Source organism: Anolis carolinensis, chromosome 1, assembly GCF_035594765.1.
Source record: "Anolis carolinensis isolate JA03-04 chromosome 1, rAnoCar3.1.pri, whole genome shotgun sequence".
Classification (NCBI taxonomy): Eukaryota; Metazoa; Chordata; class Lepidosauria; order Squamata; family Dactyloidae; genus Anolis; species Anolis carolinensis.
Window position 1 is genome coordinate 257,531,759 of NC_085841.1, and position 27,144 is coordinate 257,558,902.

The following is a 27,144-nucleotide window of genomic DNA, read 5'->3' on the forward strand; positions in this document are numbered from 1 at the left end:
AGTGCCGCCACACCTCAAACGCCACCTTAATCGCCAACAACTCCTTCTCCCATATGGTATAGTTCTGCTCGAATGGTGTTAGTTGCCGCGAGTAAAATCCACAGGGACGCAAGGTCCCTGAGGAATCTTTCTGAGACAATACAGCCCCCAACGCGTAGCTAGAAGCGTCCGCTTCTACCACGAACGGTTTGTCAACATCAGGATGTGTTAGTATGTTGTCTGATTGAAAGCTAGACTTTAGTTGTAAAAACGCGTCGTGAGCTTCCCGCCCCCACACAAATGGCTGTTTCTTACGCAGGAGCTGCGTCAAAGGCACCGTGAGCTTTGCAAAATTAGGGATAAACTCCCGGTAGTAATTAGCGAATCCTAAGAACCTTTGCACATCCTTCTTAGTCTTAAGCTCCTGCCATGAGTTGACGGCGTCAACCTTATGTGGGTCCATTTTAAGTTCCCTACCTGACACTACATGACCTAGGAACTCCACTTCAGGCACATGAAAGACGCACTTGGAAGCCTTGGCGAAGAGCCCATTAGCCCGCAGACGGTGCAGAACCTGCTTGACATGTTGACGATGTTCTTTCTCGTCCTTAGAAAAAATCAAGATATCATCCAAATAAATCACTAAAAATTGGTCAATTAGGTCCCTAAACACATCGTTCATGAACCTCTGGAAGACCGCAGGCGCATTGCAAAGTCCGAAAGGCATGACTCGGAACTCGTGGCATCCGAAGCACGTGTTAAATGCCGTCTTCCATTCATCACCTTCCCGTATTCGGATTAAGTTATACGCCCCCCGCAGGTCAAGCTTGGTAAAGACCTTAGCCCCTTGCACCCTTGATAACAGTTCCGAGATTAAAGGCAGCGGGTACCTATCCCGAATGGTGTATTTGTTTAGGATCCGATAATCGCAGACCAACCTAAGTTCCCCAGTCTTTTTGGCTACAAAGAATACCGGTGCCGCAGTTGGAGAGCTAGATGGGCGAATAAACCCCTTGGCTAAATTTTCATCTAGGAACTCTCGCAAAGCTTGCCTTTCCGGTACAGTCAAGGCATACAGCCTCCCTGCTGGCAATTTCGCACCTTCCGCTAGCTTAATGGCGCAATCATACGGCCTGTGCGGCGGTAACTTGTCCGCTTCTTTTTTACAAAATACATCAGAGAACTCCCCATACTCAGCAGGCACTCCCTCCATATCGGATTGAGAAACGTTCAGAGTGCAACAATCCTGCCTCTTTAAGGTCAACTTACGCGTCACCCAATCTACTTGTGGATTTACTACAGCTAGCCAATCCATCCCCAGGATCACATCGTATCTGGGCAAGCTTGTAATATCCCACACAAACGTTCCCGTTACTCCCTGCACCTCCCACATTACTGCTGAGGTCTCATGGTTAACCACCCCAGTCTCCAGCAGTCTCCCATCCGCTCCTTCCACCCACACGTCGCATGCCTTGCGCACTCTAGGAATGCCATGCTTCCTAGCAAACTCAATATCCACGTAAGAGACCGTAGCCCCTGAGTCCAGCAGTGCCAAAGTAGAAACAAGTTCCTTTCCCCCAACAGATAATGTAATGGGTACGAAAACATGCTTCCTCCCCTCAGTTGACTGCTTTAGTAGCCCTAATGCGTTGGACTCACGTCGCACTAGGGCTGGCCTTTTCCCGAAAGCTGGGAAGGTTTCACATTACAGTTTTTGGCAAAATGCCCAGCATTCCCACAGTACAAACACAACCCCAGCTGCCTCCTGCGGTTCTTTTCTTCTGTAGACAGCTTTTTAAAGACCCCAAGCTCCATAGGTTCTTCCCCCATCACCACAGGTGCCCTGGTTACATGCATAGGTGGCGCACACATTGCTTTCGAGTGTTTACGGGACTTGAACCTGGCGTCCAAACGCAGCACCTTAGCTACTAAGGCATCCCAATTCTCAGCCGGCTCCAAGCGTGCTAATTCATCCTGGAGATAATCACTTAACCCAGCAGTAAACAAAAGCATGAATGCATTTTCCCCCCAGTCCAGCTGGTGGCGATACAAATTAAACTTATTTAAGTAATCCAAAACAGTCCCCTTTCCCTGTTTCAACCGATACAGAGCCCACCCAGCATTCTCCGTGCGGAGAGGGTCCCCAAAAGTGTCAGTTAGTAACTTCTTGAAATTATTCAAATTGTCCTTGACTGGGTCATTTCCCAAAATTAAATTAGTGGCCCATTGTCCTGCAGGACCAGTCAACAAACTCAAAATAAATGCCACCTTGCTAGTGTCTGTAGGGTAAGCATGAGCACTGAGCTGGGAAAAATAAAGCTCAACTTGTGCCAAAAAAGTTGGCAACTTGCACCTGGTTCCGTCAAAGCGTTCAGGAGTCAAAACATGTCCTTTAACAGCATTAGCTGTTTGACTGACAGTAAAGGCCGTTTGTAATTGATCGAACTTAGCCCTTAACTCATCCATCGTCTTCCTGACGGGATTTATTACTGCAATAAACCTTTTTTATGGCGTTGGGCAATCTGTCAAAGACAGAACGCCACAAGATCAAAGATAACAGAGTTTATTGGATAACAGAACTCAAAATGCCCGTAAAATACAAGGGCCAGGCAGTATTAGCCTTTAAAAGCAAAAAGGGGCAAGGAAAAACGTTCAAAAGATAAACCGGATTAAACCGGAGTTTAATCCGGGTAAAAACAAAACAGCTTGCTTCAGCCTGGGGATAAACAAAACAGAAGCCGGGGAACAAAGTGTTCAAAAGAATGCAATTAATTGGCAGCAGATTCCTCTCTGCTGCCAGCACTGTGCTTTGAGTAACTTGAGTCACTCCTCCACACAGCAGGCAAGATTTCCAATACACACAGATCAGCCGAGGATTGAAGCAGTAGAGTAGACCCAGTTCCTTTCCGTAGTTCAAGCCAGAAGCAGACGTTTGTAGTTTCACCAAGTCCGAGTAGGGGGAAGTCAAGCCGTGGTCAGTTCAGTCCGAAATCCAAAGCAGGAGATGGCGTCCGTCAAGAAGACGACGGAAGGTCAAAGGTATCAGCACACGAAAACACACCAGTCTTCAGGAAAGCGTCCCACACAGATCCCAAGCGTTCGTCCAGATTACCTTGCCCAACGCAATTTGCAATTGCTCCCAAGCCTCATTTTATGCCAGTTACAAATCCTCATCACTATCAGCTGCCCTCCTTAACCCGGGCGTTTCCTCATCACTTTCCTCATCAGAGCTGGAACACCTCTGACTACGCCCCACAGCATCCCCAGCTGTGGATCCCGTCCCATCCCTCCAGCTTGTCCATGGGTCTAATCCTGAAGGTCCCCATTCATCTTCCATCCCATCATTGCCAGTGGCACCCAATTCCTCCCTCACCCGAGTCCAATCCATCTCATCCTCCTCCGAGCTAACCAGCCCCTCCTCCATTCTCTCCGTAAACCCCTCAAAAGACTCTTCGTCAGATGGTGCTGCGAAGATATCTCGCAGTCTCTTTCTTTCTCGCTCCTCGAGAGTATCTGACTCTCGAGGAGTCTTACGCCCACGTCTGCCAGTAACAGAGCCATGAGGCTCAATCATAACAAGAATTCAGAGTATCCCCTGACTCTGGGCCCATGTAATCAGTTGAGCTGGTTAGAAGATATAAAGCATCGTCCAAATCCTCCATCTGGCTCGAGAATCTGTATTATACTCCCTCCCTTTAGAATCCCCCGGATGATCCTGTGGGTTGAGTTGGGTCTTAATAGTACTGGTATGTGGTCTTTAGCCTAGATTTTAAATTTTGTCAATGATTCAATTTTATAATGGTTTTTATTAATATTGAAGTTTGAAGTATATAACCTTTCAGGTTTCATATGGATGTACGGGAATGGGTACCCTTGATATGAGCTGGTCATTGATCGTAATAAAAAGTTTACTTACTTACTGTAGTATACATTAATTACTCTTGTTTTTCTTCCTCTTAATTTTTACCCGGACAATGTCTACCTGGTTTCCAAGATTTCAGTCATATCCCCCCCCCACACACACACACACACACAAATACATTTGACACATAATGCTCCCCCTTCTCCTTTCCATTTTGGTCTATTTCTCTGAAATAGGTTATGTCCCTCTATTACTGCAAATATTCTGCCCCTTGAAACTGATTCAAAATCTAAACAGACCTCCTTTGACTGATCTAACTACTGCTTCTTAGGGTGGGCTGGTCAAAGGTGGGCCAGGAGATGTTTTAGGACCTCGTCCCACTAAAGCTTGGATCCACTTTAAATCCACTTTAGGGAGGGGGCTTTAAACAGCTCAGCCAGACAGGTCCTGGGCCTCACCAAACTACAAACCCCAGAATTCTGCAGGAGGCAAAAACCGGATTTAAAGTGGATTCATGCTCTAATGTGATGACGCAGTTAGTTATATCTTTACAAGTAAGTAGCCAAAGTAGAATTCCAGCCATCACTAACCCAGATGGAACAGTGGTCTGAGTCAATATAAGACATGTATGGCCTGTTTTTATTTTAAATATATACTTCTCACATCAAAGCACACTCACCAGTTGAAAAATGTTGTCAATAAAAATTCCACTGGCTTCTTGTCACATACAATTCATTTCTGTTTGAAGAGATTAATAATTCAGATAGGCAGAAGATCAGAGGTTATTCTTCTTAGCAATGAACCAAAAGGACACAAATTTGCTTACATATGATTGCACTCCTACAAAGAGTGTTGCCAGTGGGAGCAGAATTTGATCATGAATTTTTAAGTGAACTGCACTGAAATACATTTTACCCCTTCTTTTGCACAGTTCATTTTTTCTGGATCCCTGTCTATTGCAGTTGAGAAACGTCTGAACCCATGCTTGGTGAGATATGCAGTGTTGTGGTTGTTACTGTCTGTCTTAAAGTTATTTCTAACTTATGACAATCCTAAGGTGAATTTATCATGAAAGTTTTTTGACAATATTTGTTCAGAAAGGGTTTGCCTCTGAGACTGTGAGAGTGTGGCTTGCCCAAGGTTACCCAGTGAGTGTCCATGGCTGAGCAGGGACTTGAACACTGTTCTCCAGTCATAGTACAGTGCTCAAACAACTACACCAAACTGTGTAATATTTTCCCCCTTTACTAATATCAGTGATGTCATCATTCCATATTTGTTAGAGGTCCAGGTTTAAATCAGCTGTCTGTGTTATTCATGCAATCTTTTGCCATAGATGTAAGTGGTTTTCTTGAATCATGCTCATCAAACTCCACCATTGTAAGATACCCAGATAAGGGAATCTGGCAACTCGGCCCAGTGGCTCCATTCAGTCCAGGTGGCACTGTAGACCAGAACAGAACTGAGGCAGAGGATTCTCTGACTTGAGTCTAGTGAGGAATGTAATGCATGACGAACCATCCTTAGAAACAATACAGTTTGCTCAACTCGGTTGATCAGCCAGACTAGAAAAGTTTTGTGCACTATAGCATCCCACCCCACACACATTAAAGACCAGACCATAGTTGTGAAGGTGGGTAATCAAGACGTTGTTTGCAGGACCTGTTGGGCATTGGTTTGGAAATAGGCATGGAGGGCTGATACTATTCCATTATTCCTAGCCATAAGCGAAAAAAATGCATTCCTTTCCCATTGCCATGCAAACTCTCTTTCCTTGTACTTCTTGAATCTACATAAGTACTGGGAGGCAGTTTGCCATCAAAATCTGTGCAACATTTCCAACACAATTCCCAGAAGAAATAAATATTCCATAGTAGATGTTTAAAAATTCACAAGACTGTGTTTATCTAAATGCTTGAAAAATAAGTACAGTGTGGTTTTTACAAAATGTGTGTATATGCGTGTGTGTGTGCATGCTGTATAAAATTTTGTGTGGACAAAAAAATGTGTAAAACTATAAACCAAAGCCAATGTGAAAATTAGATGAAATGAGCTTTCCAGTAAAGCAAGACAGAGAGACAACTCTCCAAATAGAATCAATTCAACAGATTTGCCTATTGTAATCTAGACCTCAAGAAACTAAAATTAAGAACCCTAGGGAAGCCTCAAGAAATGGGAGGTCGGGAGGTGATAGCTCAGATGTCAGTTATGTATTGCCTCCATTAGTTCTGGAAATACCAAAGTTATCATTCTTGGAACAGCCAAAGGAATCAAATCTGATTCAAGGTGTCATTCAGTTCTAGCCAACACCTCTAATGCGATCATTACTAATTTAGCTCAGGCTGAGAGACAGGAGCCACCTGAATATTCTCAACCCCCAAAGTAAAATGGCTCATGTCAGTAAGGGGCCCAGTGCATGAGTGCTCATTTCATAGAATTATAGAATCATAGAGTTGAAGAGGTCAGAAGGACCATCCAGTCCAACCTCCTAACATGCAGGAAAATACAATCAAAGCACCCTTGACAGATGGCCATCCAGCCTCTGCTTAAAAACCTCCAGAGAAGGAGCCTCCATCACACTCTGAGGCAAATGATTCCACTGCTGAACAACTCTTACCATCAGGAAGATCTTCATAATGTTTAGATGGAATCTCCTAATGACCTAATCTACAGAGCAGCAGATAATAAGCTTGCCCCCTCCTCAAATATTTAAATGTGGCTACCAGGCAGTTAAAAAGGCCAGATGGCACTACTGTGGAGAGATTAGAGCAGTGGTTCTCAGTGGGTCCCCAGGTGTTTTGGCCCACAACTCCCAGAAATCCCAGCCAGTTTACCAGCTGTTAAGATTTCTGGGAGTTGAAGGCCAAAAACATTTCGGGACCTCAGGTTGAGAACCACTGGAGTAGGGGGTACTTCTTTTAGATTCTCCTGAGATAAGTTAAACTCGCTTTTTGCCACTCCAGAGAAGGAGATGGTTGCCTTTTTTAAATCAGTGTTAAAGTACAGGACTCACAATAACTTGTGGATAAGTCACCCCAGGTTTGTGGGGTTGATTTTTTTGACTAAAATTTCCAGACATCTACATGAGTATATAGGTTATATCCATCCTTCCAAGGGTTCCCATCCTGACATTCATGGGCAAAACCTCAGCAGGTTTGGCCCCTGGCCACAATCATTTGCGCCAAAGTCATGAAACAGTCCCAAGTCCCAACAATATCCACGGGTCTCTAAAGCACAGGTATCGCACTGCAATCTCTTAAGGCCTCTTCCACACAACTGAATAAAATCCCACATTTTCTGCTTTGAACTGGAATGCATGGCAGTGTGGATTCAGATAACCCAGTCCAAAGCAGATGTTGTGTGATTTTCTGCCTTAATATTCTGGGTTATATGGCTGTGTGGAAGGGCCCTTAAATGCTTCTTTCACAACTGATCCCAGTTGCTGGCCACCCTCTCAAGGCCCTTCCACACAGCCATATAACCCAGAATATCAAGGCAGAAAATCCCACAATATCTCCATTGAACTGGGATATCTGAGTCCGCACTATCATATATTCCAGTTCAAAGCAGATAGTGTGGGATTTTATTCAGCTGTGTGGAAGGGGCCTCAGCTATTCTAGCTGAATGCCACACCTAAAAATTTTCTCTTCTATGTTGTGCAAAGGAAGGCACAATTAACTCTTCCTCAGCCTGTTGCTCAGAAGCCTCTTGAGTTTGGCCAGCAGGCTAAGTAGTTGTTACCTCTGGATGTGGCTAGGGAGTTGCTGTTCCAGACTGGTCTCTGCCAAATGCTCATCCACGTGATCCATGACAACTGTTCTCCCTATTAAAACATGGCTATCTGAATCTACTCCAAAACACATGCTTTCAGAATGAACTGAAACAGTTTGTTAATTGTATACACAATTCTAGCCTATTTCTTTAAATGAATAGTTCCGGAACTTAATTGTGGTTTAATTGGATTTTAATTTTAGTTTGATTTTTACATTATATATCTTGGGAATAAACCCCCTAATATGCAGGAAAGCACAACTGTATTTATTGTGCACATAAGCAACAGTTTTAAATCAGAAATTTCAGAATATTGTGCACCAACGCAGATTTCTTTACACCATAATGCCCTCTCTTTTCAAAAATAAACATTATATAGTTCTTCCATGGGGAAAATGAAAATACAAGTACAAAAAAGGATGAAGCCCAATAGAACAATTACAGCAGATTCTCTGAAGTAGCTTAAGACTAATCTCTGTTTTCATATTACTGAACCCCTCAGTACATAAACTTTCTTGTTGTGACATACTCTTTGTTGAACTGTTTGGTCTCAAGGAAACTTGGGCTCGCTTTGTTGTTTTCTGGCTGAATTTTCTGTATCTTTCAGGTAAAATTCAATGTGGGAATGAACATTGCCAGTGCTATTGTGGCATTAGTTGGCATCATTCTCTGTATATATGAGCTGCATTCTAATCAACACTCTTATGAAACCTATAAAAGAAATTTTAATGATGATAACACAATTGACCCATGGGTAAGTGAAAAATAAACCTCTTGTAAAAACTTGCATATGATGAGCAAGATCTAAAGCATAGGGGGAATGGGAGGGACCTTGGAAAAGCCGTGATCCGTTCTTATTGTTTTCAAGAAGCAGCCATCATTTAACCTCAAAGCAGCTCATTGGGCAACAGGAAATACTATAGAAAATATAGCAAATGAAAATTGCATTCATTAACACCCTACCCTACCCTATTTAATTCATTTATATCTTGCCAATGGTTAACTATGATTCACACTCACAGTATCCTCACCTGTCATATCAGCTGTGTATTTGGAACTTTGTTTTGCAAGACATTCTTGCCCTACTGCATAATGCTGTCACATGCATTTTAAAGCCTTTTGGATACATTCACTTGATCACCTCCATTAGAACAAACCTGCAGAATCTACAGAATTTATATAACTGTTGACATACCATGCTGTCGTTGATAGAATGGGTCTAGTCTAGTTGAGACTACTGAATGTATTTAGCCCTGATGTTTAAAGAGGCATTTCTATGCCTGGGGGAAAAATGGCAGACATAGATCAAATGAGTCAAAATAGTCACCACTCTGCAAGATAAATTCTCTCCCACCATGTTTATATTTGTAAATCAATTGCACCGAGAGGGAGTTTATGGGGGCGTTTTGTAGTGCTGTAAATCTTGGACTATGAGATATGTAAGTTGCACCATTTCACTTGCTTCTCTACTCTGCAGTCAGTAGGTGCTGGTCTCTGTAGCCTGTTCCTCTTGTTCACCTTGCTAGAGTTATTCATCGCAGTTTTTACAGTATATTTTGGGTGCAAGGCAGTCTCCTGCAACTCTAATGACACGGTAAGGGTGCCATATCTGTCTGAGAATTTTTAAGTCAATTGTGCTGAGGGGAAATTGGAAGTGGGATGGACAGGATTGTTACTCAAGGGTAAATAAAGGTCTTCAGGGTACTGTGGGTATGAGGACTGCCATATTGAAAACTGCAGATAGCTCTTGTACCTTTAGAGGTAGGTAGAAGAGGGAATTTTAATTGGCATTGCTTGTCATGCATTAAGGCATGTAAGGGCCAGGCGAAGTGACCCATTTCACCTGGCCTTCAGGGAGGAAATAGGGAACTGTGGGGCAAATCTGTCACCCCACATGTAGTTCCCTCTCGTGATGCTTTGCCCATCATATGGGCAAAGTGTTGCCCTCTTAGGGAGGCCCCGTGTTGGCTCCAATGGAGCCAGTGCAACACGGGATGCCTCCCATGTTGCCGAGAAAAGCATCTAGTGATGCTTTTACCCCAGTTGGGGGACATTGGGGGCGAAGCCACACACAACATTGTCTGATGGCTGCAGTGGGGCTCCATCCCCCAAGCTGGCTCCAAGCATCCTGGAAGTTTTGATTTGAGCTGTATGATGAAGTAGCTAGTTTGGCCTTTTGTCTAAGCTCATAACTTTCATACTCCCTCCCACTCCACCCCACCCTATCCCAAAAAAAGGAATCCAGATGGGGAAAATATTACATTGAAATGATAATATCCAGCTGTCAGACACTTAGACAATTTGTTTTTTATGGGAGAAACATAGTTTCTGTGTATGGATGAAGTGGGGCATAGATTAGCTGGTAGAACACAAATCGACCTGGATGTCTCACTAACAGGACATTGTTCTTTTAAAATTGGTTCAGCAGAATTAATCTTGACACACAGACACTAGTTTTTTTTTTCCAGCTGGGGCACGGAAAGATTTTTAACAATTAGAGGAGACTTGCTGGCTTTTCTGTTCACCAGTATAATTTTGGCAAACGACTAGCTTACCAGTTCAAGCACTAGCTTTAACAGCAAAGTTAATGGTGACACTGCAAAATGCTGGTGTGGTTGTGACAATTGTCAAGGTGTCTTCAATACAAATATTGCTTATCACACATGATGTTTCTGTGTATGAATGTATTTGTGTGTTTCAGGACACAATTGTATTGCCATGCACTGTCATTGGAAATGAAATGAATCCCAATGAAGACAGCCTGAATCTCCCAGCCTGTGAGCATGGTGCCTATTCTCCCGCATAGAGAATTCAAGAGAGAAGTTATGGCAGCCAGATACTGCCTCAGCATCCCAGCAAACCCCATTCAACCCTAATCCCCCTTCCTCTCTATGGCATTGGAGTGGAGGAAGCCCGTTTCCCAGCAAAATTGTACATGATTATATCTAAATCCAGCCCAGTGTACTGCAATATTCTTTAACTGCTTCACCTTGATATACGTAAACTGTTCTATCTGTGTAAGAGAAGTGGCTGAACTGAGTCCTATGCATAATATCCCAAAATGTAACATTCCAACTATTATTATTGCAATAACTCATCAATAAACTTTGCATTTTAAGGATGTGATTAGTCGTCTTCCTCCTGTCACAATGTCCTCAAATATCAGGGAGTCCATTCATGCTACACAGGTATAATACTACTAGTAGTAGTAACAATAACAACAACAACAACTCGGGCGGCTTACATGGGGACCAAGCCCAGCATAAACGAGGATTACAAGGTAAAACAAAATTAAAAACATATAACAAATAAAAAATATAATTAAAACAGAAACGTAAAAGCATCATAAAAATACATAATCAACTGACAAAAAGTGGGCATGTTCACATTTAATTGCCATTAGCAAGTCTATGATATCCTAGGATTGCCAGCTGAGAGACTGGCATTTAGAATTCTCAGGCAAATTGCTCTTCTGGTATCTTTGACCAAACTATAAGCTCCAGAATTTCACAGGCTGTTAATCTGGAATAATAATGTGATAAGTGTGTGGCAAGAATGCAGGGAGTGGTGGGTAATACATTTATTATTATTATTATTATTATTATTATTATTATTATTATTATTTCCTATCATCAACAACTCTGGTCAAGTTTTGCAGACTCAGAACCATGGCTTGTTGATTGGATCTATCCCTCTGCAATTTGGTCTTTTTCAATTGTTTTCTACCTTGCCAAGCATTCTAGTGACTCGTGCCTTCTCACAATACGGTCAAAATATGATGGCTTCAATTCATTTACCTTGGCTTCTAGGGAGAGTTGTGGTTTGATATGCTCTAGGATCCATTTTTTTATCAGTCCACAGTACCACAGAATTCTTCTCCAGCACCACATTACAATTGATTTACATTACTGCTATAACTATATTACTGTATATACTGTTGTATAAGTTGAAGGGAATTTTTGGGACTAAATTATGGATTTTGATATAACCCATGGATAAGTAATGGATAAATCTGTGGAGAAGGGAAAATACCAGTGCCACCTTAAGGGGTCAGCACAAGGGGTAGACTAGCTACGCAGGGGACTCTGAGGAAATGGCCTCTGCCCCTTCTGCAGGTGGCCACACTTGCTGTAATAGGTGTCTTATTTTAGGACAAGTCCTTAACATATGAGCTATACTGTGCACTTGCAGGGTAGTGGCACCAGCATTTATCATTCAGCTCTTATTTGACAGCCCTTTCTGGAAAAAATTGGAACAAGATTTTACATAATTTACATGTTTACATGGATATAGTCTTTCAATAAACATCTCTCCTCATTTCATCTAAACTGGCAGATGTAATATGGGTGTTTGAATGGAGGTTCAGTTCACCCAATCTACAAATGTATAGCACCCATCAATTTTTGAATGACAAATGGCCAAGCTGAAGAAAAAACTGAGGATCTGTCCAACATTAGAATAATGGTTCAGAAGTACAACTTGTTCTAAATGGAATTCATTCCTGTATTGATTTTGGGTGGTCATTTTTCTATTGTGGCTAAGAATGGTCTTGCTCAGCTTCAGATGCGAGGTTCATCAAGGTTGTTAGGTATTCCAGTAAGGATTTCTAAGAAAGAAGATGATGGAAAGCCATGATTGGGTAAGGGCTACTGACATGACCATACTGCATCTATCTTGCCTCAACCACTAAACTGGCTGCCCATCTTGTTTCTGGGAGGAAATCCAAAGCTCTCCATGGATTGTATTCAGGACACCACGTGGAGCACTTTTTTCTGTATCAGACTGTCTTATCTGTTTCAATCCGCAAGATAGGCAAATTCCTTTTGGTCTCCTTACTCCAGTGCAAGCCCAGCTGAGACAAAGAGTGAGTGCAACCAGACTGCAGAATATCTTTGTTTTTCAAGACACATTTGGTCCCAAGTTAACCCTCCATTTGTTGGAGACTTTCCCTTTCCAGCACATGTTTCCCTTGCTAGGCAGATAATCTTTTCTGCTGTGAACTTTCTCTGTCTTTGTTTTAATCTCGTAAGGCTGCATCAATTTTATATCACATTTTTTTCATTGTGAATGCTGGTTTTTATAGCAAAATTGGTTCATTTTAACTGTTCTAAAATTGCTCTTCCTAGTGCATGTGCATTATAGAAAGGTGAAAAAGAAATCCTTGAATAAAATTAAATGGAAGAAAACAAAACAAAATAAATGGCTCACTCAAAATCATACAGTGAACATGAATGTACCACAGCCTAAACCATCCTGAGCCACCCCCTTTCCCGTTTTCCTCTCACCTCAAACTATCATTTCAAACTATCATTTCTTTATCACACCCTGGTGAAGTGGCAGACCCACTGTCAGAACAAGGACATCACAGAGTATAATACAACATGTAAGTATTTTGACAGTGGGAGTGAATGCACCTAGGAACCATGATTTGTTCCATGGTTCAGCTCTGAACTGTTTGGTACATCCACATCTTCTCAAAGTAAGCTGAGGGGTTTTCCATCTTTGCTATTGAATAACCAGAAGCCATCTAAAGAACAGAAGGTAGTACATGAAGGCTTTTAACAATATGCCACAGTATAGTGTTCTATTTTTGTTGGTCAGTTGGTTGTCTTCCAAATGTGGAAGGATAGGTTTAAAATAGGGGAAAGGTGCATTTATTTTCTTAATCATTAGTGAAGTCAAAATCTAATGTATTTTGGTAATATTTTTAGACATTTTACATGTCTTAATTTTTATATCCGCCGTTTTCCTGAATTGATAGGCAATCTATTAATAGGAGTGTTTGTTCCATACAAAACCTTGTCAGTGTCCATAGCAGAACTTCTCTTTCATGCAAAAAATTCAGCACTTTTGTTCCATATTGCACTGTTCATTATTTTAGTAATTACCAAGATTGGGAATTATTATGTGAAGAAGTGGAGCCCTTTCCCTCACTATTTAAATAATCCTAACCAGTTAACTTGTTATTTGTGTCATGTTATTTCCACACCATTGATTCTATTTTCTAGGACAAGAATGGGCTATGTTTTATTTTGACTGAATATATTTCTTTTATAGGCAACATGTCATCAGGGCCAATGGAGAGTGCTAATGGAAACATAGTAATCATAGCCCCAAATGGTGCCAAAACAATCCAGGCAGGGGAGCAGATCCCCAGCACCTTAATGGACTATATTCGATCTGGAGGCCAACAGAATGGAAGTCTGAGTAGCCAGCCCCAGCAGAAGCACTGTGTTGGGGCATTTGAGAAGATCATTAAACTAGAAGCCAAGACTCTGGGGGTAAGTATATTTATTTAATATTCACTCAAGCTCGAGTCCAACATAATTTCAGTTCAAACATACTTTCAGTCCTTTACTCTAAGGAAATGGATCAACTGTCAGAAATAGTTATCTAATCAGTATAAAAAATGCAGATGTCTGGAACCAAAGAGGAAGCAATCCAGATTATTTTCTGATCTGAAGTAGATGCTTGGTTCCTGCTGCCTAACTGAATGAACTATCATACCTACTATTTTACTTGGCCTGTTAGATGAAAAAGAGAGTTTAGCTCACCCTGAGTGTAAATCCAACCTGTATGAATGATCAGGCACTAGACCGGAGGTTCTCACACAGTTCATCTCCACTCCTCCTGCATGGCCACTATGAGAAGATTGACAGAATTTACCTCCTCTGTTAAAGTAACTTCAGAATTAATGATCACATTCAAACTGGGCAGAAAACTTCTTAGTTTAAAGTACTGTTGTAGAAAAAAAAATATAGAGTCATGTTTTATTTTTCCACTGTATAATTTCCATAGATTGGATTAGCAGTTAATTCCAATTAGTTTAAATCAGGAAGAAGATGGTTTTGGTCTCCTCCTGGCAGCCAATTGAAAGAAGAATGTGGAGAGACTAAATCCATAATGCAGATACTTATTTTGTGTCTCCTAACAAACCTAGGACCTCATAACACAATGGAAATTCAGCATCCTAGGATGCTTTTGCCCAGTTGACTCATGGAACCCTGCACTGCCCATCATATGACGTAGCCTCACTTCTGATGGGGCTCTGTGGGTAAACTGGGTGGCAATATCGTGGGATGCTATGCCGGCAACATGGGAGCCTCCGTGTGGTCCATTTGGAACAACAGGGCTAGCACAGGGGGAGGCCGTGCAGTGATGCTTTCCCACATGTGATGGGGAAGTATCAGCTGGCAGTGAGGCACAGAGGGGTGCCCAGATTGCCCTGCTGCCCCCATTTCACCTTGGAAGCTGGCAAATTGGAACCCTGGACCTCATCAATGTGATGAGGACCTTAACTCCCTGCACTTTCCCCTCCTTCCAAACTATGGGCCCTTCTACACTGCAGAAAATGAGCAGGGAATCAGAGTTTCAACCTCCAGTTCCCTGCTCATTTGCTTGCACACAGAGAGGGCCAAACCTCATCTTTTTGGTGAAGGGTGGCCACATTCCCACCCTCACAGACTTGTAATCGGAATGGGAGGGTAAGGCCACCAACCTCCTAACCTCTCTCTTCCCCTTTTCAGGCTTGAAAAGGGTAAAAATAGGCTCCTTACTGAGCCTGGAGGCTTCTCCTTCCACCATGGAGCCTCTAAAGGATGAATGGAGCTTTTGAGGGGAAAATGTGTTCTGACCTCAGGCATATCCAGGCCTCAGGGATTTGCTTTATCTTCTATGTGCCTTTTATTTCCACAGGTCTTGCAGATCATGATTGGACTGATACACTTTGGTTTTGGGATTATTTCAGTAATTAATGCAGTCAATCACTTCTTAACTGCATTGTCTACGATATTTCCAGTGTATAGTAGCCTAATCGTAAGTCCTGTATTAGTTGTGTTAAAGAGCGAACGTGCTTCAGTGACTTATGCACCTCAGTTTTCATCTGTGAAATGTTGGAGAGTATAGCATTAATTCTACTGGTCTCATATGTTCTCTTTTCTGGAGGGTGTGCATGAACTGTTAACCTATTGGTCTCTGTGGCTGGGTTGTTAGGATCCTCAAACTTATCGAAATGGTTTATAACAGGGGCTGTATTAGCCATGTTTAAACATTTGAAAAGATGTAATATTGAGGAGGGGGCAAAGTTATTTTCTGCTGCTTTAGAGACTAGCACATGGAGCAATTGATTCAAATAGCAGGATACAAGCTGTAAAAGGGAATAGTCTGAAGGAGAAATATGATATTAACTGGAATCATTCCATAGCACTAACACAAGTATCTGTGTCATTTAGGAGTTTATTACACGAGGCAGGCAAGTCACAGTTACAGTGTCTTTGCCTTGGACATGTCACATAATGTTGTTTCTTTGTTGCTGCTCTGTCAGTGCAGCCTGGAAACCCATTATTTTACAAACATCATTTATTAATTATCTCCTTTTGGAAAAGAAATACCTTCCAATGGCCTCCTACTAGGAGAGTGGCAGGAAAGGAGCAATGTCATGTGATTGGTGCAAAGCAAATGCACTGTTGTCCTGCTGTAATTACACTTTGCCTGAATGGTGTGATAAAGTTATTAATAGTGGGCAGTTTTCCTTAAATTTTAAGTTAATTACCTTTATCAAGTTCACTGATTCCTTTTCTTGTTGACAGTTTATTGCTTCCGGATCTTTGTCTGTGTCAGCTGAAAAACACTGGAATACTAATTTGGTAAGATACAATCCCCCCCCCCCCAAATGCTGCAAAGTTTTGAAATATTGTTTTTTTATATTCTCCAGGATATTCTTTCAGCCAGCAAAATAACATTTCTCTCTCTTAGTAATGCTGAAAATCAATCTGAAAATGAACTACATATTCAGTGTGATTTCTATAACCAACATTATGCAAATAGGCTACCATGCATCATAATTATTTGTAGTAGTATTGCTCTTCCAGACCAAAATGTTTGCAGATAATTTTCTATCATTGCCAATTCCCACCATAGCTCTGTCCTGGTATGCTTCTTCTATGGCTTGGACAGATAACTGGGCACTCCTTCCACTTCCCTTCTTTTATTTTAGTCATCATTTTTACTAATTTTGATGGAAATCATGCAATTCACATCTAAAATGGGGGAAAAGCAAAAAAAATGACAAAGAAAGGAAACATCTATTCTGTAGAATTAATGCAATTTGACATTATTTTACTGCCATGGCTCAATGCTGTGAAATTCTGGGAGTTCTAATTTCTCTCCCAAAGAGTGCTGGTGCTTCACCAAACTATAGAGGTTGCTGTTTTTCCCAAGTATAGATCTGAGATCTTGGCACTCCACATGCTCTTCTGGTGATTTAGAAGATGTGTCACCATCCTCTTTTAAAATATTTTTAAAGAGCACAGAATGCCGTCATGCAATCTGGAGGCTAAGAAGAGTTTAGCCATATACCTTGGCATCCCCCACCCCACCCCTATGTATAGATAGTCTTTTAAAAAGTAAACTCCTGAGCTCAAAAATAGTTGTGGGAATAAGGCTACCTACTCCTCCTCTACTTTGCTGACTTTTCTATTTCTGTTTCAGAAAAATACCAGTGTGGCAATAAACATCTTAAGTGCTATAATGGCATCCTTAGGCATTATTTGGTATATATTTGACATAGCTCAAATCGTAAGATTACCCAAACAGCTGATTTCTTCTTCATCCCACGTAAGTGAAAGGGAGATGGATTAATGGAAAAGAAACATGTAAACACACTTTGAGCTTTGTGGGGAAAGGGGTTCCTTTACAAGTTCTTGCTGCTAAAGAGATGAACTATTTAGTTTCAAAATATCTTGTCTCTTATAAGACATGCCATGTAAAAAAACAGCAAGCAAATCTCTATATGGTTCTCCAGCTCATCCCTCCATTTTAATCATAGTGAATCATAGTGTTTCCGATATGGTCTCAGTCCAGACAAACATTCACATCTTTACAAATGAACCAGGATTTGGCCACAAATCTACAAGTTTTGTTCTTCCTTTGTAATGGAAAATTATCAGTTTGAAACAGCACAATGTTTCAAACTGTTGGGGTGGGCTGGATGTGCTCCTGATACTTTAAGGCATGTGTATGATAGTGCTGTAAACAGTTTAGATATCCGTTGCAACAAAACTGATTTCCTCCAACACACTCTGATGTCTTGACACTGTTTTCACAGATAAGGAATATGCTGAGATCATGAGTTCTTCATAGAGCTCAAGTTAGTTCAGAAATGAGCATATCACACCTATATTAAAATCACTCCACTGGCTGCCAATTGATTTCTGGGCAAAGTACAAAGTGCTGGTTATCCTTTTAAATCCTACATGGTTTGGGTCCAGGTTACCTGCAGGATTTTCTTCTCCCATACAATCCGCCCCTTAGAACACATTGGTCCTCTGGGGGGCGGCTACTCCAACCATCCAGAACCCAACTGACATCCGTCACCCAGAGGACCTTTTTGTTGGCTGCCCCAAGACTATGGAAGGACCTGCCAAAGGAGATTTGACAGTTAAACAACAGAATTAAAGGGCAATCTCTTCCAGAAGGCTTATGTCTATGTGTTTTTTGATCTATGTGTTTTAAATGGTTTTATCTACTGCATTTTAATTATGTTGTTTCCTGCGTTGAGTCTTGGGGAGAGGCAGATAAGAAATAACAACAACAACAACAACAACAACTTATTATTAAGTTGACAGTGTCTGGGTCCTCAAGTAATATGTCCTTTTTGCCACTTGGGAAATGGGATATCATTGACAAATGTAAGAAATACAACGACGACAGCTGATCCTTATGTGTCATGAATAAGGCTGAAATGGCTTCTCAGTTTCATTTGTGCTTAAAGCAAAGGTGAACAACTGCATAGATGTCATGGGACAATTTCCTCCTCACTCCACCCCATGTGCTCTTCCAAGAAGCCTAAACACTTGCTTTTCATTTGCAGTCCCTTGCAAAATGGTGACCTGAAGTGATGAGCATTGACTGTCACCATTTTGAGAGAGAATGCAGTGGAAAATGGAATATTTGTACAGGTTGTACAGAATTTTACTGTACTTATGAAAGGTGGAGGTACTTTTATGTGCTTTATGAGGCTTTCTGCATGATATGGAGCAAAATTGCACCAGTGTTTAAATACTAGGGTTAGGAAGCTGGGGACTTTCAGGTGCCACAAAATGGGAAAATATGCAGCCCATGGGCTATCCCAGGTGTGGGCAAACTTCGGCCCTCCAGGTGTTTTGGACTTCCAACTCCCACAATTCCTAACAGCCTACTGGCTATTAGGAATTGTGGGAGTTGAAGTCCAAAACACCTGGAGAGCCGAAGTTTGCCCACACCTGGCCTATCCTATGTTTACCTCTGATTTTAAATATAATTGCAGATCAAACCATTTAAAATGTAAAAACTCTTTACTGAATCACAATGTATAAATATTTTAAGAAGGGTTTTTCAGGGATTGAGGTACCATTCTAGGTTTTGCAATTTTATATCTTCACAGAAAGATGCATATATTGGGCAGATTGCTTATCCTGAGGATTCAGATCCTCTGTAGGTGAATTGCTCCGAGATGTTATTAGGATTATCAAGGGCAGAAAGTAGAGCCCTTTTTTATGAACTAGTTTTACACAATTAGATTAACGCACACACTCATACAGATCTTCCATCTGTTTCTTTCCCCAGGTGTCAATACATCTCGCCTTCGTTGCACTATTCCTTATATTGACTTCACTGGAGTTCTGCATTACTGTCATAGTGACACATTTTGGGTGCCGGGCAAACTGCTGCACTGATGATACAGTAAGTATTTGATCTTTGTTTCAGAGTTTAAGCAGATCATGACCACTGCAACTTCAGTGACTCTGTGATCAATCATGTGAATTTGTTAACACAAAAGGCAGGCAGACATTTATAGATACAATTTTTTTACTGTAGCAGTTTTTAGTTCATGAAGCTGTCTGTACGGGGGATGTGTGCTGCTGCTGAGGACCGAACACAGGGAAAACCATGAGCAGATTCCCTGCAATTTTCCCTAAATATTTTCCAAATAATTAGCTTATTCTTCAATAATAATAATAATAATAATAATAATAATTTCTCCTTGTGGCTCGAGGCAGGTTACAAAACAGCTAAAAACATATAATCATTATATAAAATACACATATTAAAATGTATTTCTACAAAATACATATATTAAAATATACATAACAATTATTAAAATACAGTGGACACTAGACATAATTCTAAAATTCATGATTGGAACTGGTTGGGTAGGCCTGCTGGAAGAGATATGTCTTCCGATGCGTTTTAAATTCTGACAGCTCATTTAGCTGTTGGATCTCTTCCAGCAGCAGGTTGTTCCACAGTCATGGGTTTTGAGTTTTTATTTAATTATTGACTAGTAGATGTAGCTGTTTTCTCAAAGCATAATTCTGTTACCTGCATATTCAATTTTATGACTCCTGAGTATTTTCAATTTTATGAAACTTAATTTTTTCCCCTTCCCACCTTCCAAAATATGTTCTATGCCATTCTGAATTTTACCCCAACTGGAAACTTTTTGTGATGTGATTAGTATTCATGAAATTATCTTTCCTCCACTCCATCACTGTAAAGACACATAAGCCATGATCTTGCACTGCAAATCATGTGTAAAAGGTGCATGTATGTGTGCTTTGTGATTACTGAAATAGATATAGGTAAATTCATGCTTCGTTGAATAAATATTATTATGTGCCTGTGGTTCTTGCTATTTACCACAACCTTTTGTACCAAAATGTGCACATAATAATGTCTGTGTCTTTCAGCTCTCAAACATCTGTAATTTATCATATGTGGCTCTTGTATTTGGCATGTTTGGCCACCCATTCTCTAGGTTATGCATTTATAACTATGACTATTAATTCTGGCCAATACTTTGTTCAATACAGCAATAAAAGGATTGTTTGACTTTATTCTTCACTGCTGTGGTAATAACAGCAATGCTTCTGAGTCTTTGGAATGATTTCTTTTATGACGACTTGAAGAGATAGGGCAGCCTTGGAGAATGTCATCATGCAGCTACCATTGAGAATAGATGATAACTAATGAAAATGCTTATTCTGTTTTAGGCTATTGTGTATGTGCCCTGCACTATCAATGGAGAGAACACCATTCCTACTGAAAAAAATGTGGCTTCCCAGCTAGCAGTTTAAGAAGGAAGAAATTATGCAAGATATCATACAGGCAATCAGCACACTGATAATCTCACCATTTTCTGTAACTGTTCACAATATATTTACAGCTGTAATATTTAGCAGATTAAAGGCCCTCCCTCCAGATGCCCCTGGAAACAAGAGAGAACCTTGACCATGAGGCGTGCCTCATTTGTTGACAAATGTCCTCTGCTGAAGGCTCAGTCGGCACCTGAATTGTGGTATATTTAGCACCAAGTCTCAATCTCTTTGGAGATGTAGGGAAGTCACAGAACTGTTTTGAATGGTTGCCTTTAAACTCATTTGTTCTCTTCTATTGTGGCCAAACTATGGGCATTTGTTAAGGCATTTTGAGCAGACATATCCAGTATCTAGCTAATTACTTTCCATTGCTTTCTTTACACTGTTCTGCCATAGCTATTAAGATCATAAGTGGTGTGCCTGTGTTGTGATGTATCAACCTGTTTTCTTTCTATAAATATTTTTGGGCAAAATAAAGTCTATATTCTTCAAACTTCCCTTGTATCAATGCCATTTAGCTGCTTTTTGCATTATATCAAAGACAGTGAATAATGTATTCTGTGTGCACCACACCTTTGATCATAACTCTTAATACTGGCCTGTTTGCTGAGTACATAGGAATACATGTAAGTTTGCACAGACAAAATAGGATCATCCTACCACTCCAGTGGGAGGTGTTTCCTTGCTCAGACCATGCATGTGATTGTGTACATAGACATGTACAGTTGTGTAGCCATCTGACCTGGGATCATAGCAGCAGCCAAGTTGTTTTCCTAGTTCTTTTCCATTCTTTATGACCTCACCAGACAGGCGGGGGAAAGTGAACCATCCTACTTCATTCCCTATAGCCTTTTGGTCTTCAGGGATGGCCTCTCATCCAACGTCCTTTCCCCGCTTCATCTCTGTGTTCTCTAATTAGGAGTTGGGTAAAATCCGATTCCTGGAAATTGAGTCTTCTCTCTGTTTTCAGGTGCTGGGAAGACAGATTCCCACGGGCAGCCACTGGAAATGGCTGTGCATCATGAGATGGCCTTTTGCTGGACTCCGTTTTGCCAGTGCCTGAAAAGGGAGAGAAGAAACCGTCTGATAAGGTCCTAGATGCTGCTTCAAGTCTGTACAGTAAGATCTAGATCACTGGTTCTCAACCTGTGGGTCCCCAGATGTTTTGGTCTTCAACTCGCAGAAATCCTATCAGCTGGTGAACTGGCTGAGATTTCTGGGAGTTTTAGGCCAAAGCACCTGAGGACCCACAGGTTGAGAACCACTGGTCTAGATGATCTAGAAACACCAGAAACTATGTTCCCCTGCTTTGGTTTTAAAATTTCTATGCAAATTTATATAGATATACACTCACCTGGATTTATACAGATATATGCTCATTTCGATGGAATCCTTTAAGAAGATTACAATCTCATTTATGTGGATTTACAAAATCCTTTCCCAGTCACTTTCCAATAATACATTTAAATGGGATTCCCGCTCTGTTCAGCGCATTTGCTAGTCCAAGAATTTGGTGCACAGATGTACCAGATGTGTGGCAATTAATGTTGCTGATGTTCTTGCCAGTTGCGTGGCTCATACAACTTATCAATAAATATTTTGCATTTCAGGAGCTGTACCTCAAATTACATGTATGGATGTCTGTGTAATGTTCCACTCTACTGCTTTTGGTAACTCCCAGCAGTTTTCTCATGCATATATAGGTAAAACTATGGCCTAAAACAAATTTAATGCTAGCAGAGTGAAAATCTCTGTACGCACAGTTATGTTGGATTGCAACATTACCCCATTGTTAGGGTCCATTTACACTACAATGAATGCAATTTGACATCGCTTTAACTGCCATGAATCAATGCTATGGAATTCTGGCAACTGTAGTTTGGTGAGACACTAGCATTTTTTGGCAGAGAAGCCAAAATATCTTGTGAAACTACAACTCCCATGATTCCCCAACATTCAGCCATGGCAGTTAAAGTTATATCAAACTGCATTAATTCTATACTGTAGATGCATCATTTGTCTTCAGTCTATAGCCATGAAAATGCACAAATAACTTATAAAACAAGGAATTGGATGATGTCCCAGTTTGAATTTTGAAAATGTAAAAGAGTTTGTGCAACAGAGGTTCATCAGCACAGTGGTGCAGTTACGGTAGTTTAAGACTCTTGTCTTTTAACTTGAACATTCATGGAGTTTCCATGCATCTACACTGAAGAATTTATGCAGCTTGACACCAATTTAACTGCCATGGCTCAATGCTATGGGATCATAGGATTTATAGTCTGGTAAGGGACCAGCACTCTTTGGCAAAGAGGATTAAACCACTACAATTATATAGCATTTGAGAAGTGGTAGTTAAAGTGGTGCAAACCTGCATTCATTCTACAGTATGCATGTACCTTAAGGTGTGTCTTTTCCTTAATAAAGTATTATTATTTACATAGACGCTGTAGGCTACATTTCAGAAGAAGCTGCTGGCCAAACCGCCGTGGTGTATTCCTCACCTAAGAAAACCCTATGAAATTAATGAAGTCACCATAAGCCAACAGGCAACCTGAACACATTTTACAAACATTTTTAGAATTTGCCGTTTTTCTTCAGCACTTGTTTTACCTTAAATAAATATTGAGAAAGGTGAGCTACCTCCAGGGGTTTCCCAAAAACTTACATAAAAATAATATGCCACAGATGTACAAATGGAGCAACCACAAATATATTTGGGAAGAAGAAATCTGTTCATATTGTCAAGGACAGAACGCCACAAGATTCAAAGTAACAGAGTTTATTAGATTACAGAACTCAAAAATGCCCGTAAAACACAAGGGCCAGGCAGTTTTTGCCTTTAGGAGCAAAAAGAGACAAAAGTAAATGTTCAAAAGATAAACCGGATTAAACCGGAGTTTAATCCGGGTAAAAACAAACTGCTTGCTTCAGCCTGGGTATAAACAAAACGAAAGCCAAGGAACAAAAGATACAAAGAATGCAACTAATTGGCAGCAGATTCCTCTCTGCTGCCAACACTGTGCTTAGAGTAACTTGCGTCGCTCCCACACACACACAGCAGACAGGATCTCCAACACGAGCAGATCAGCCAAGGATTGTAGCAGTAGAGTAGACCAGTTCCGTTCCATAGATCAAAGCCAGAAGCAGACGTTTGTAGTTTTTCCAAGTCCAAGAAGGGGGGAAGACAAGCCGTGGTCAGTTCAGTCCGAGTTCTCAAAGCAGGAGATGGCGTCCGTCAAGAAGACGACGGAAGGTCAAGCTAATAAGAGTAAGCACAGGTTTGCACAAACAAATGCCCACACAATTCCTCCCGCCGTCTGACCCTGAATTCCAAAACCACTTACGTCTCAGCACAGGAAAACACACCAGTCTTCAGGAAAGCGTCCCACACACACAGATCCCAAGCGTTTGTCCAGATTACCTTGCCCAACGCAATTTGCAATTGCTCCCAAGCCCCATTTTATGCCAGTTACAAATCCTCATCACTGTCAGCTGTCCTCCTTAACCCGGGCGTTTCCTCATCACTTTCCTCGTCAGAGCTGGAACACCTCTGACTACGCCCAACAGCATCTCCAGCTGTGGATCCCGTCCCATCCCTCCAGCTAAGCCATGGGTCTAGTCCTGAAGGTCCCCATTCATCTTCTGTCCCATCATGGCCAGTGGCACCCAATTCCTCCCTTACCCGAGTCCAATCCATCTCATCCTCCTCTGAGCTAACCAGCCCCTCCTCCATTCTCTCCGTAAATCCCTCGAAAGACTCTTCGTCAGATGGTGCTGCAAATATGTCTCGCAGTCTTTTTCTCTCTCGCTCCTCGAGAGTATCTGACTCTCGAGGAGTCTTACGCCCACGTCTGTCAGTAACAGAGCCATGAGGCTCAATCATAACACTATCCCCTCTCACAAAGGCCTCCTCCCCCGATGGCGGAGAAGTGGCAGTGATACCCTCCGCTATAGCACCACGACGACTAGAGGTATCAAGTTTCAACAGCGAACGATGAAAGACTGGATGGACCTTTAAACTAGACGGTAAACGCAAACGAAACGCAACAGAAGAAATTTTTTTAACGATAGGAAAGGGACCCAAATACCGAGGCGCAAACTTTCCCCCAGCCTGTTTAATATGTTTGGAAGATAACCACACCAAATCCCCTTCTTCCAACTCCTCCCCTGCCTGCCTGTGGCGGTCAGCCTGAGTCTTCTGCGTTGCCTTAGCTTCCAACAGTAAGCGACGGGCAACATCATGTAATGCAGCCATTTCCGAAGAGCGGTACACAGGGTCCGAAGAGACCACATTGGTCGACGGCGCCACACCTCCCCGTGGGTGAAAACCATAAGTTAGCTCAAATGGCGTATGCTGACTAGACGTGTGCACCGCATTGTTGTAAGCGAATTCCGCCACCGGTAACCACTTCACCCAAGCCGTGGGTTGATCTAAACAAAAACAACGCAAATACTGCTCTAAGAGCCCATTAACCCGTTCCGACTGTCCATCCGTTTGCGGATGAAAGGCTGAAGAAACGTTTAACTTAGTCCCCAAGCACTCATGGAAGTGTTTCCAAAAGCGTGACACAAATTGCGGAGCCCTATCTGAAATAATCACCTCGGGTGCTCCGTGCAAACGATAGATGTGCTTAGTAAATAGTAAGGCCAACGTAGGGGCCGCCGGAATGGTTGAACAAGGAATAAAATGAGCCAGTTTACTAAATAAATCTACCACCACCCAAATACAAGTATAACCCCCAGACTTAGGCAAATCTGAAATAAAATCCATGGAAATGATTTGCCATGGCCTCTCCGGAACAGGTAGAGACGACAACAACCCTCTAGGGCGCCCAACAGGCGTCTTACTCTGCTGGCAAACGGCGCAGCTGTCACAAAAGCGCAGAATGTCTTGCCGCATCTTTGGCCACCAGTAGCTCCTGGTGATAAGCTGTACGGTCTTGAACCTGCCAAAGTGCCCAGCCATGGGTTCGTCATGGTGGGCTCTAATCACCTCCAACCTGAGGGCCCCCACTGGTACGTAGACCTGCCCCCTGCGTACCAATACTCCGTCTTGATCTTGTAGATGCGGCAGTATGGTACGGTTACCTGCTGAGAGCAGCATCAGTTGCTCCTGTGTCCACACATCATCCCTCTGAGCCTCAAGGATCTGGTCATGTAACCCGAGCTCATTATCTACAACACACAGAGAGGCAGTAGGCAAGATGGTCTGACATACAACCTGCTCATTGGTCTTAAACTCCGGCTTGCGGGATAAAGCATCGGCCCGCAAGTTTGCCTTCCCCTCCACGAACTGCACCTTGAAGTTAAACCTGGAGAAAAACAAAGCCCATCGGATTTGACGCTGGTTTAACTTCTTTGCTGTTTGCAAGTGCTCTAAGTTCTTGTGATCAGATCTGACCACGATCTGGTGCCGTGCCCCTTCAAGCCAGTGCCGCCACACCTCAAACGCCACCTTAATCGCCAACAACTCCTTCTCCCATATGGTATAGTTCTGCTCGAAGGGTGTTAGTTGCCGCGAGTAAAATCCACAGGGACGCAAGGTCCCTGAGGAATCCTTCTGAGACAATACAGCCCCCAACGCGTAGCTAGAAGCGTCCGCTTCTACCACGAACGGTTTGTCAACATCAGGATGGGTTAGTATGTTGTCCGATTGAAAACTAGACTTAAGTTGTAGAAACGCCTCGTGAGCTTCCCGCCCCCACACAAATGGCTGTTTCTTGCGCAGAAGCTGCGTCAAAGGTACCGTGAGCTTTGCAAAATTCGGAATAAACTCCCGGTAGTAATTAGCGAAACCTAAGAACCTTTGTACATCCTTCTTAGTCTTCAGCTCCTGCCATGAGTTGACGGCGTCAACCTTATGTGGGTCCATTTTAAGTTCCCTACCTGACACTACATGACCTAGGAACTCCACTTCAGGCACATGAAAGACGCACTTGGAAGCCTTGGCGAAAAGCCCATTAGCCCGCAGTCGGTGCAGAACCTGCTTGACATGTTGACGATGTTCTTTCTCGTCCTTAGAAAAAATCAAGATATCATCCAAATAAATCACTAAAAATTGGTCAATTAGGTCCCTGAACACATCGTTCATGAACCTCTGGAAGACCGCAGGAGCATTACAAAGCCCAAAAGGCATGACTCGGAACTCGTAGCATCCGAAACACGTGTTAAATGCCGTCTTCCATTCATCCCCTTCCCGTATACGGATTAAGTTATAGGCCCCCCGCAGGTCAAGCTTGGTAAAGACCTTAGCCCCTTGCACCCTTGATAACAGTTCCGAGATTAAAGGGAGCGGGTACCTATCCCGAATGGTGTATTTGTTTAGGATCCGATAGTCGCAGACCAGCCTAAGTTCCCCAGTCTTTTTGGCTACAAAGAATACTGGTGCCGCAG

The 27,144-nt window shown here is 42.0% G+C and overlaps 1 protein-coding gene across 6 annotated transcripts in view; it reads left to right on the top strand.

Moving 5' to 3' along the window:
* LOC100566696 (membrane-spanning 4-domains subfamily A member 8) overlaps positions 1 to 21,241 on the top strand; it is a 40,458-nt gene extending 19,217 nt beyond the window's left edge. For 4 of the 6 annotated variants that reach the window (XM_008115835.3, XM_008115836.3, XM_008115834.3 and 1 more), the window contains exons 4-7: positions 4,773 to 4,829; positions 8,220 to 8,366; positions 9,090 to 9,206; positions 10,314 to 10,733. In XM_008115835.3, coding sequence (XP_008114042.2) covers positions 4,773 to 4,829; positions 8,220 to 8,366; positions 9,090 to 9,206; positions 10,314 to 10,418 — 426 coding nt within the window. In that variant the 3' untranslated portion in view covers positions 10,419 to 10,733. Of the gene's footprint in view, positions 1 to 4,772; positions 4,830 to 8,219; positions 8,367 to 9,089; positions 9,207 to 10,313; positions 10,734 to 13,669; positions 13,894 to 15,307; positions 15,428 to 16,200; positions 16,258 to 17,101; positions 17,228 to 19,216; positions 19,334 to 20,643 lie in introns of those variants that run through there. The other 2 variants (XM_003224110.4, XM_008115837.3) reach the window with 1 other exon arrangement.
* The last annotated feature ends 5,903 nt before the right edge of the window (positions 21,242 to 27,144 follow it).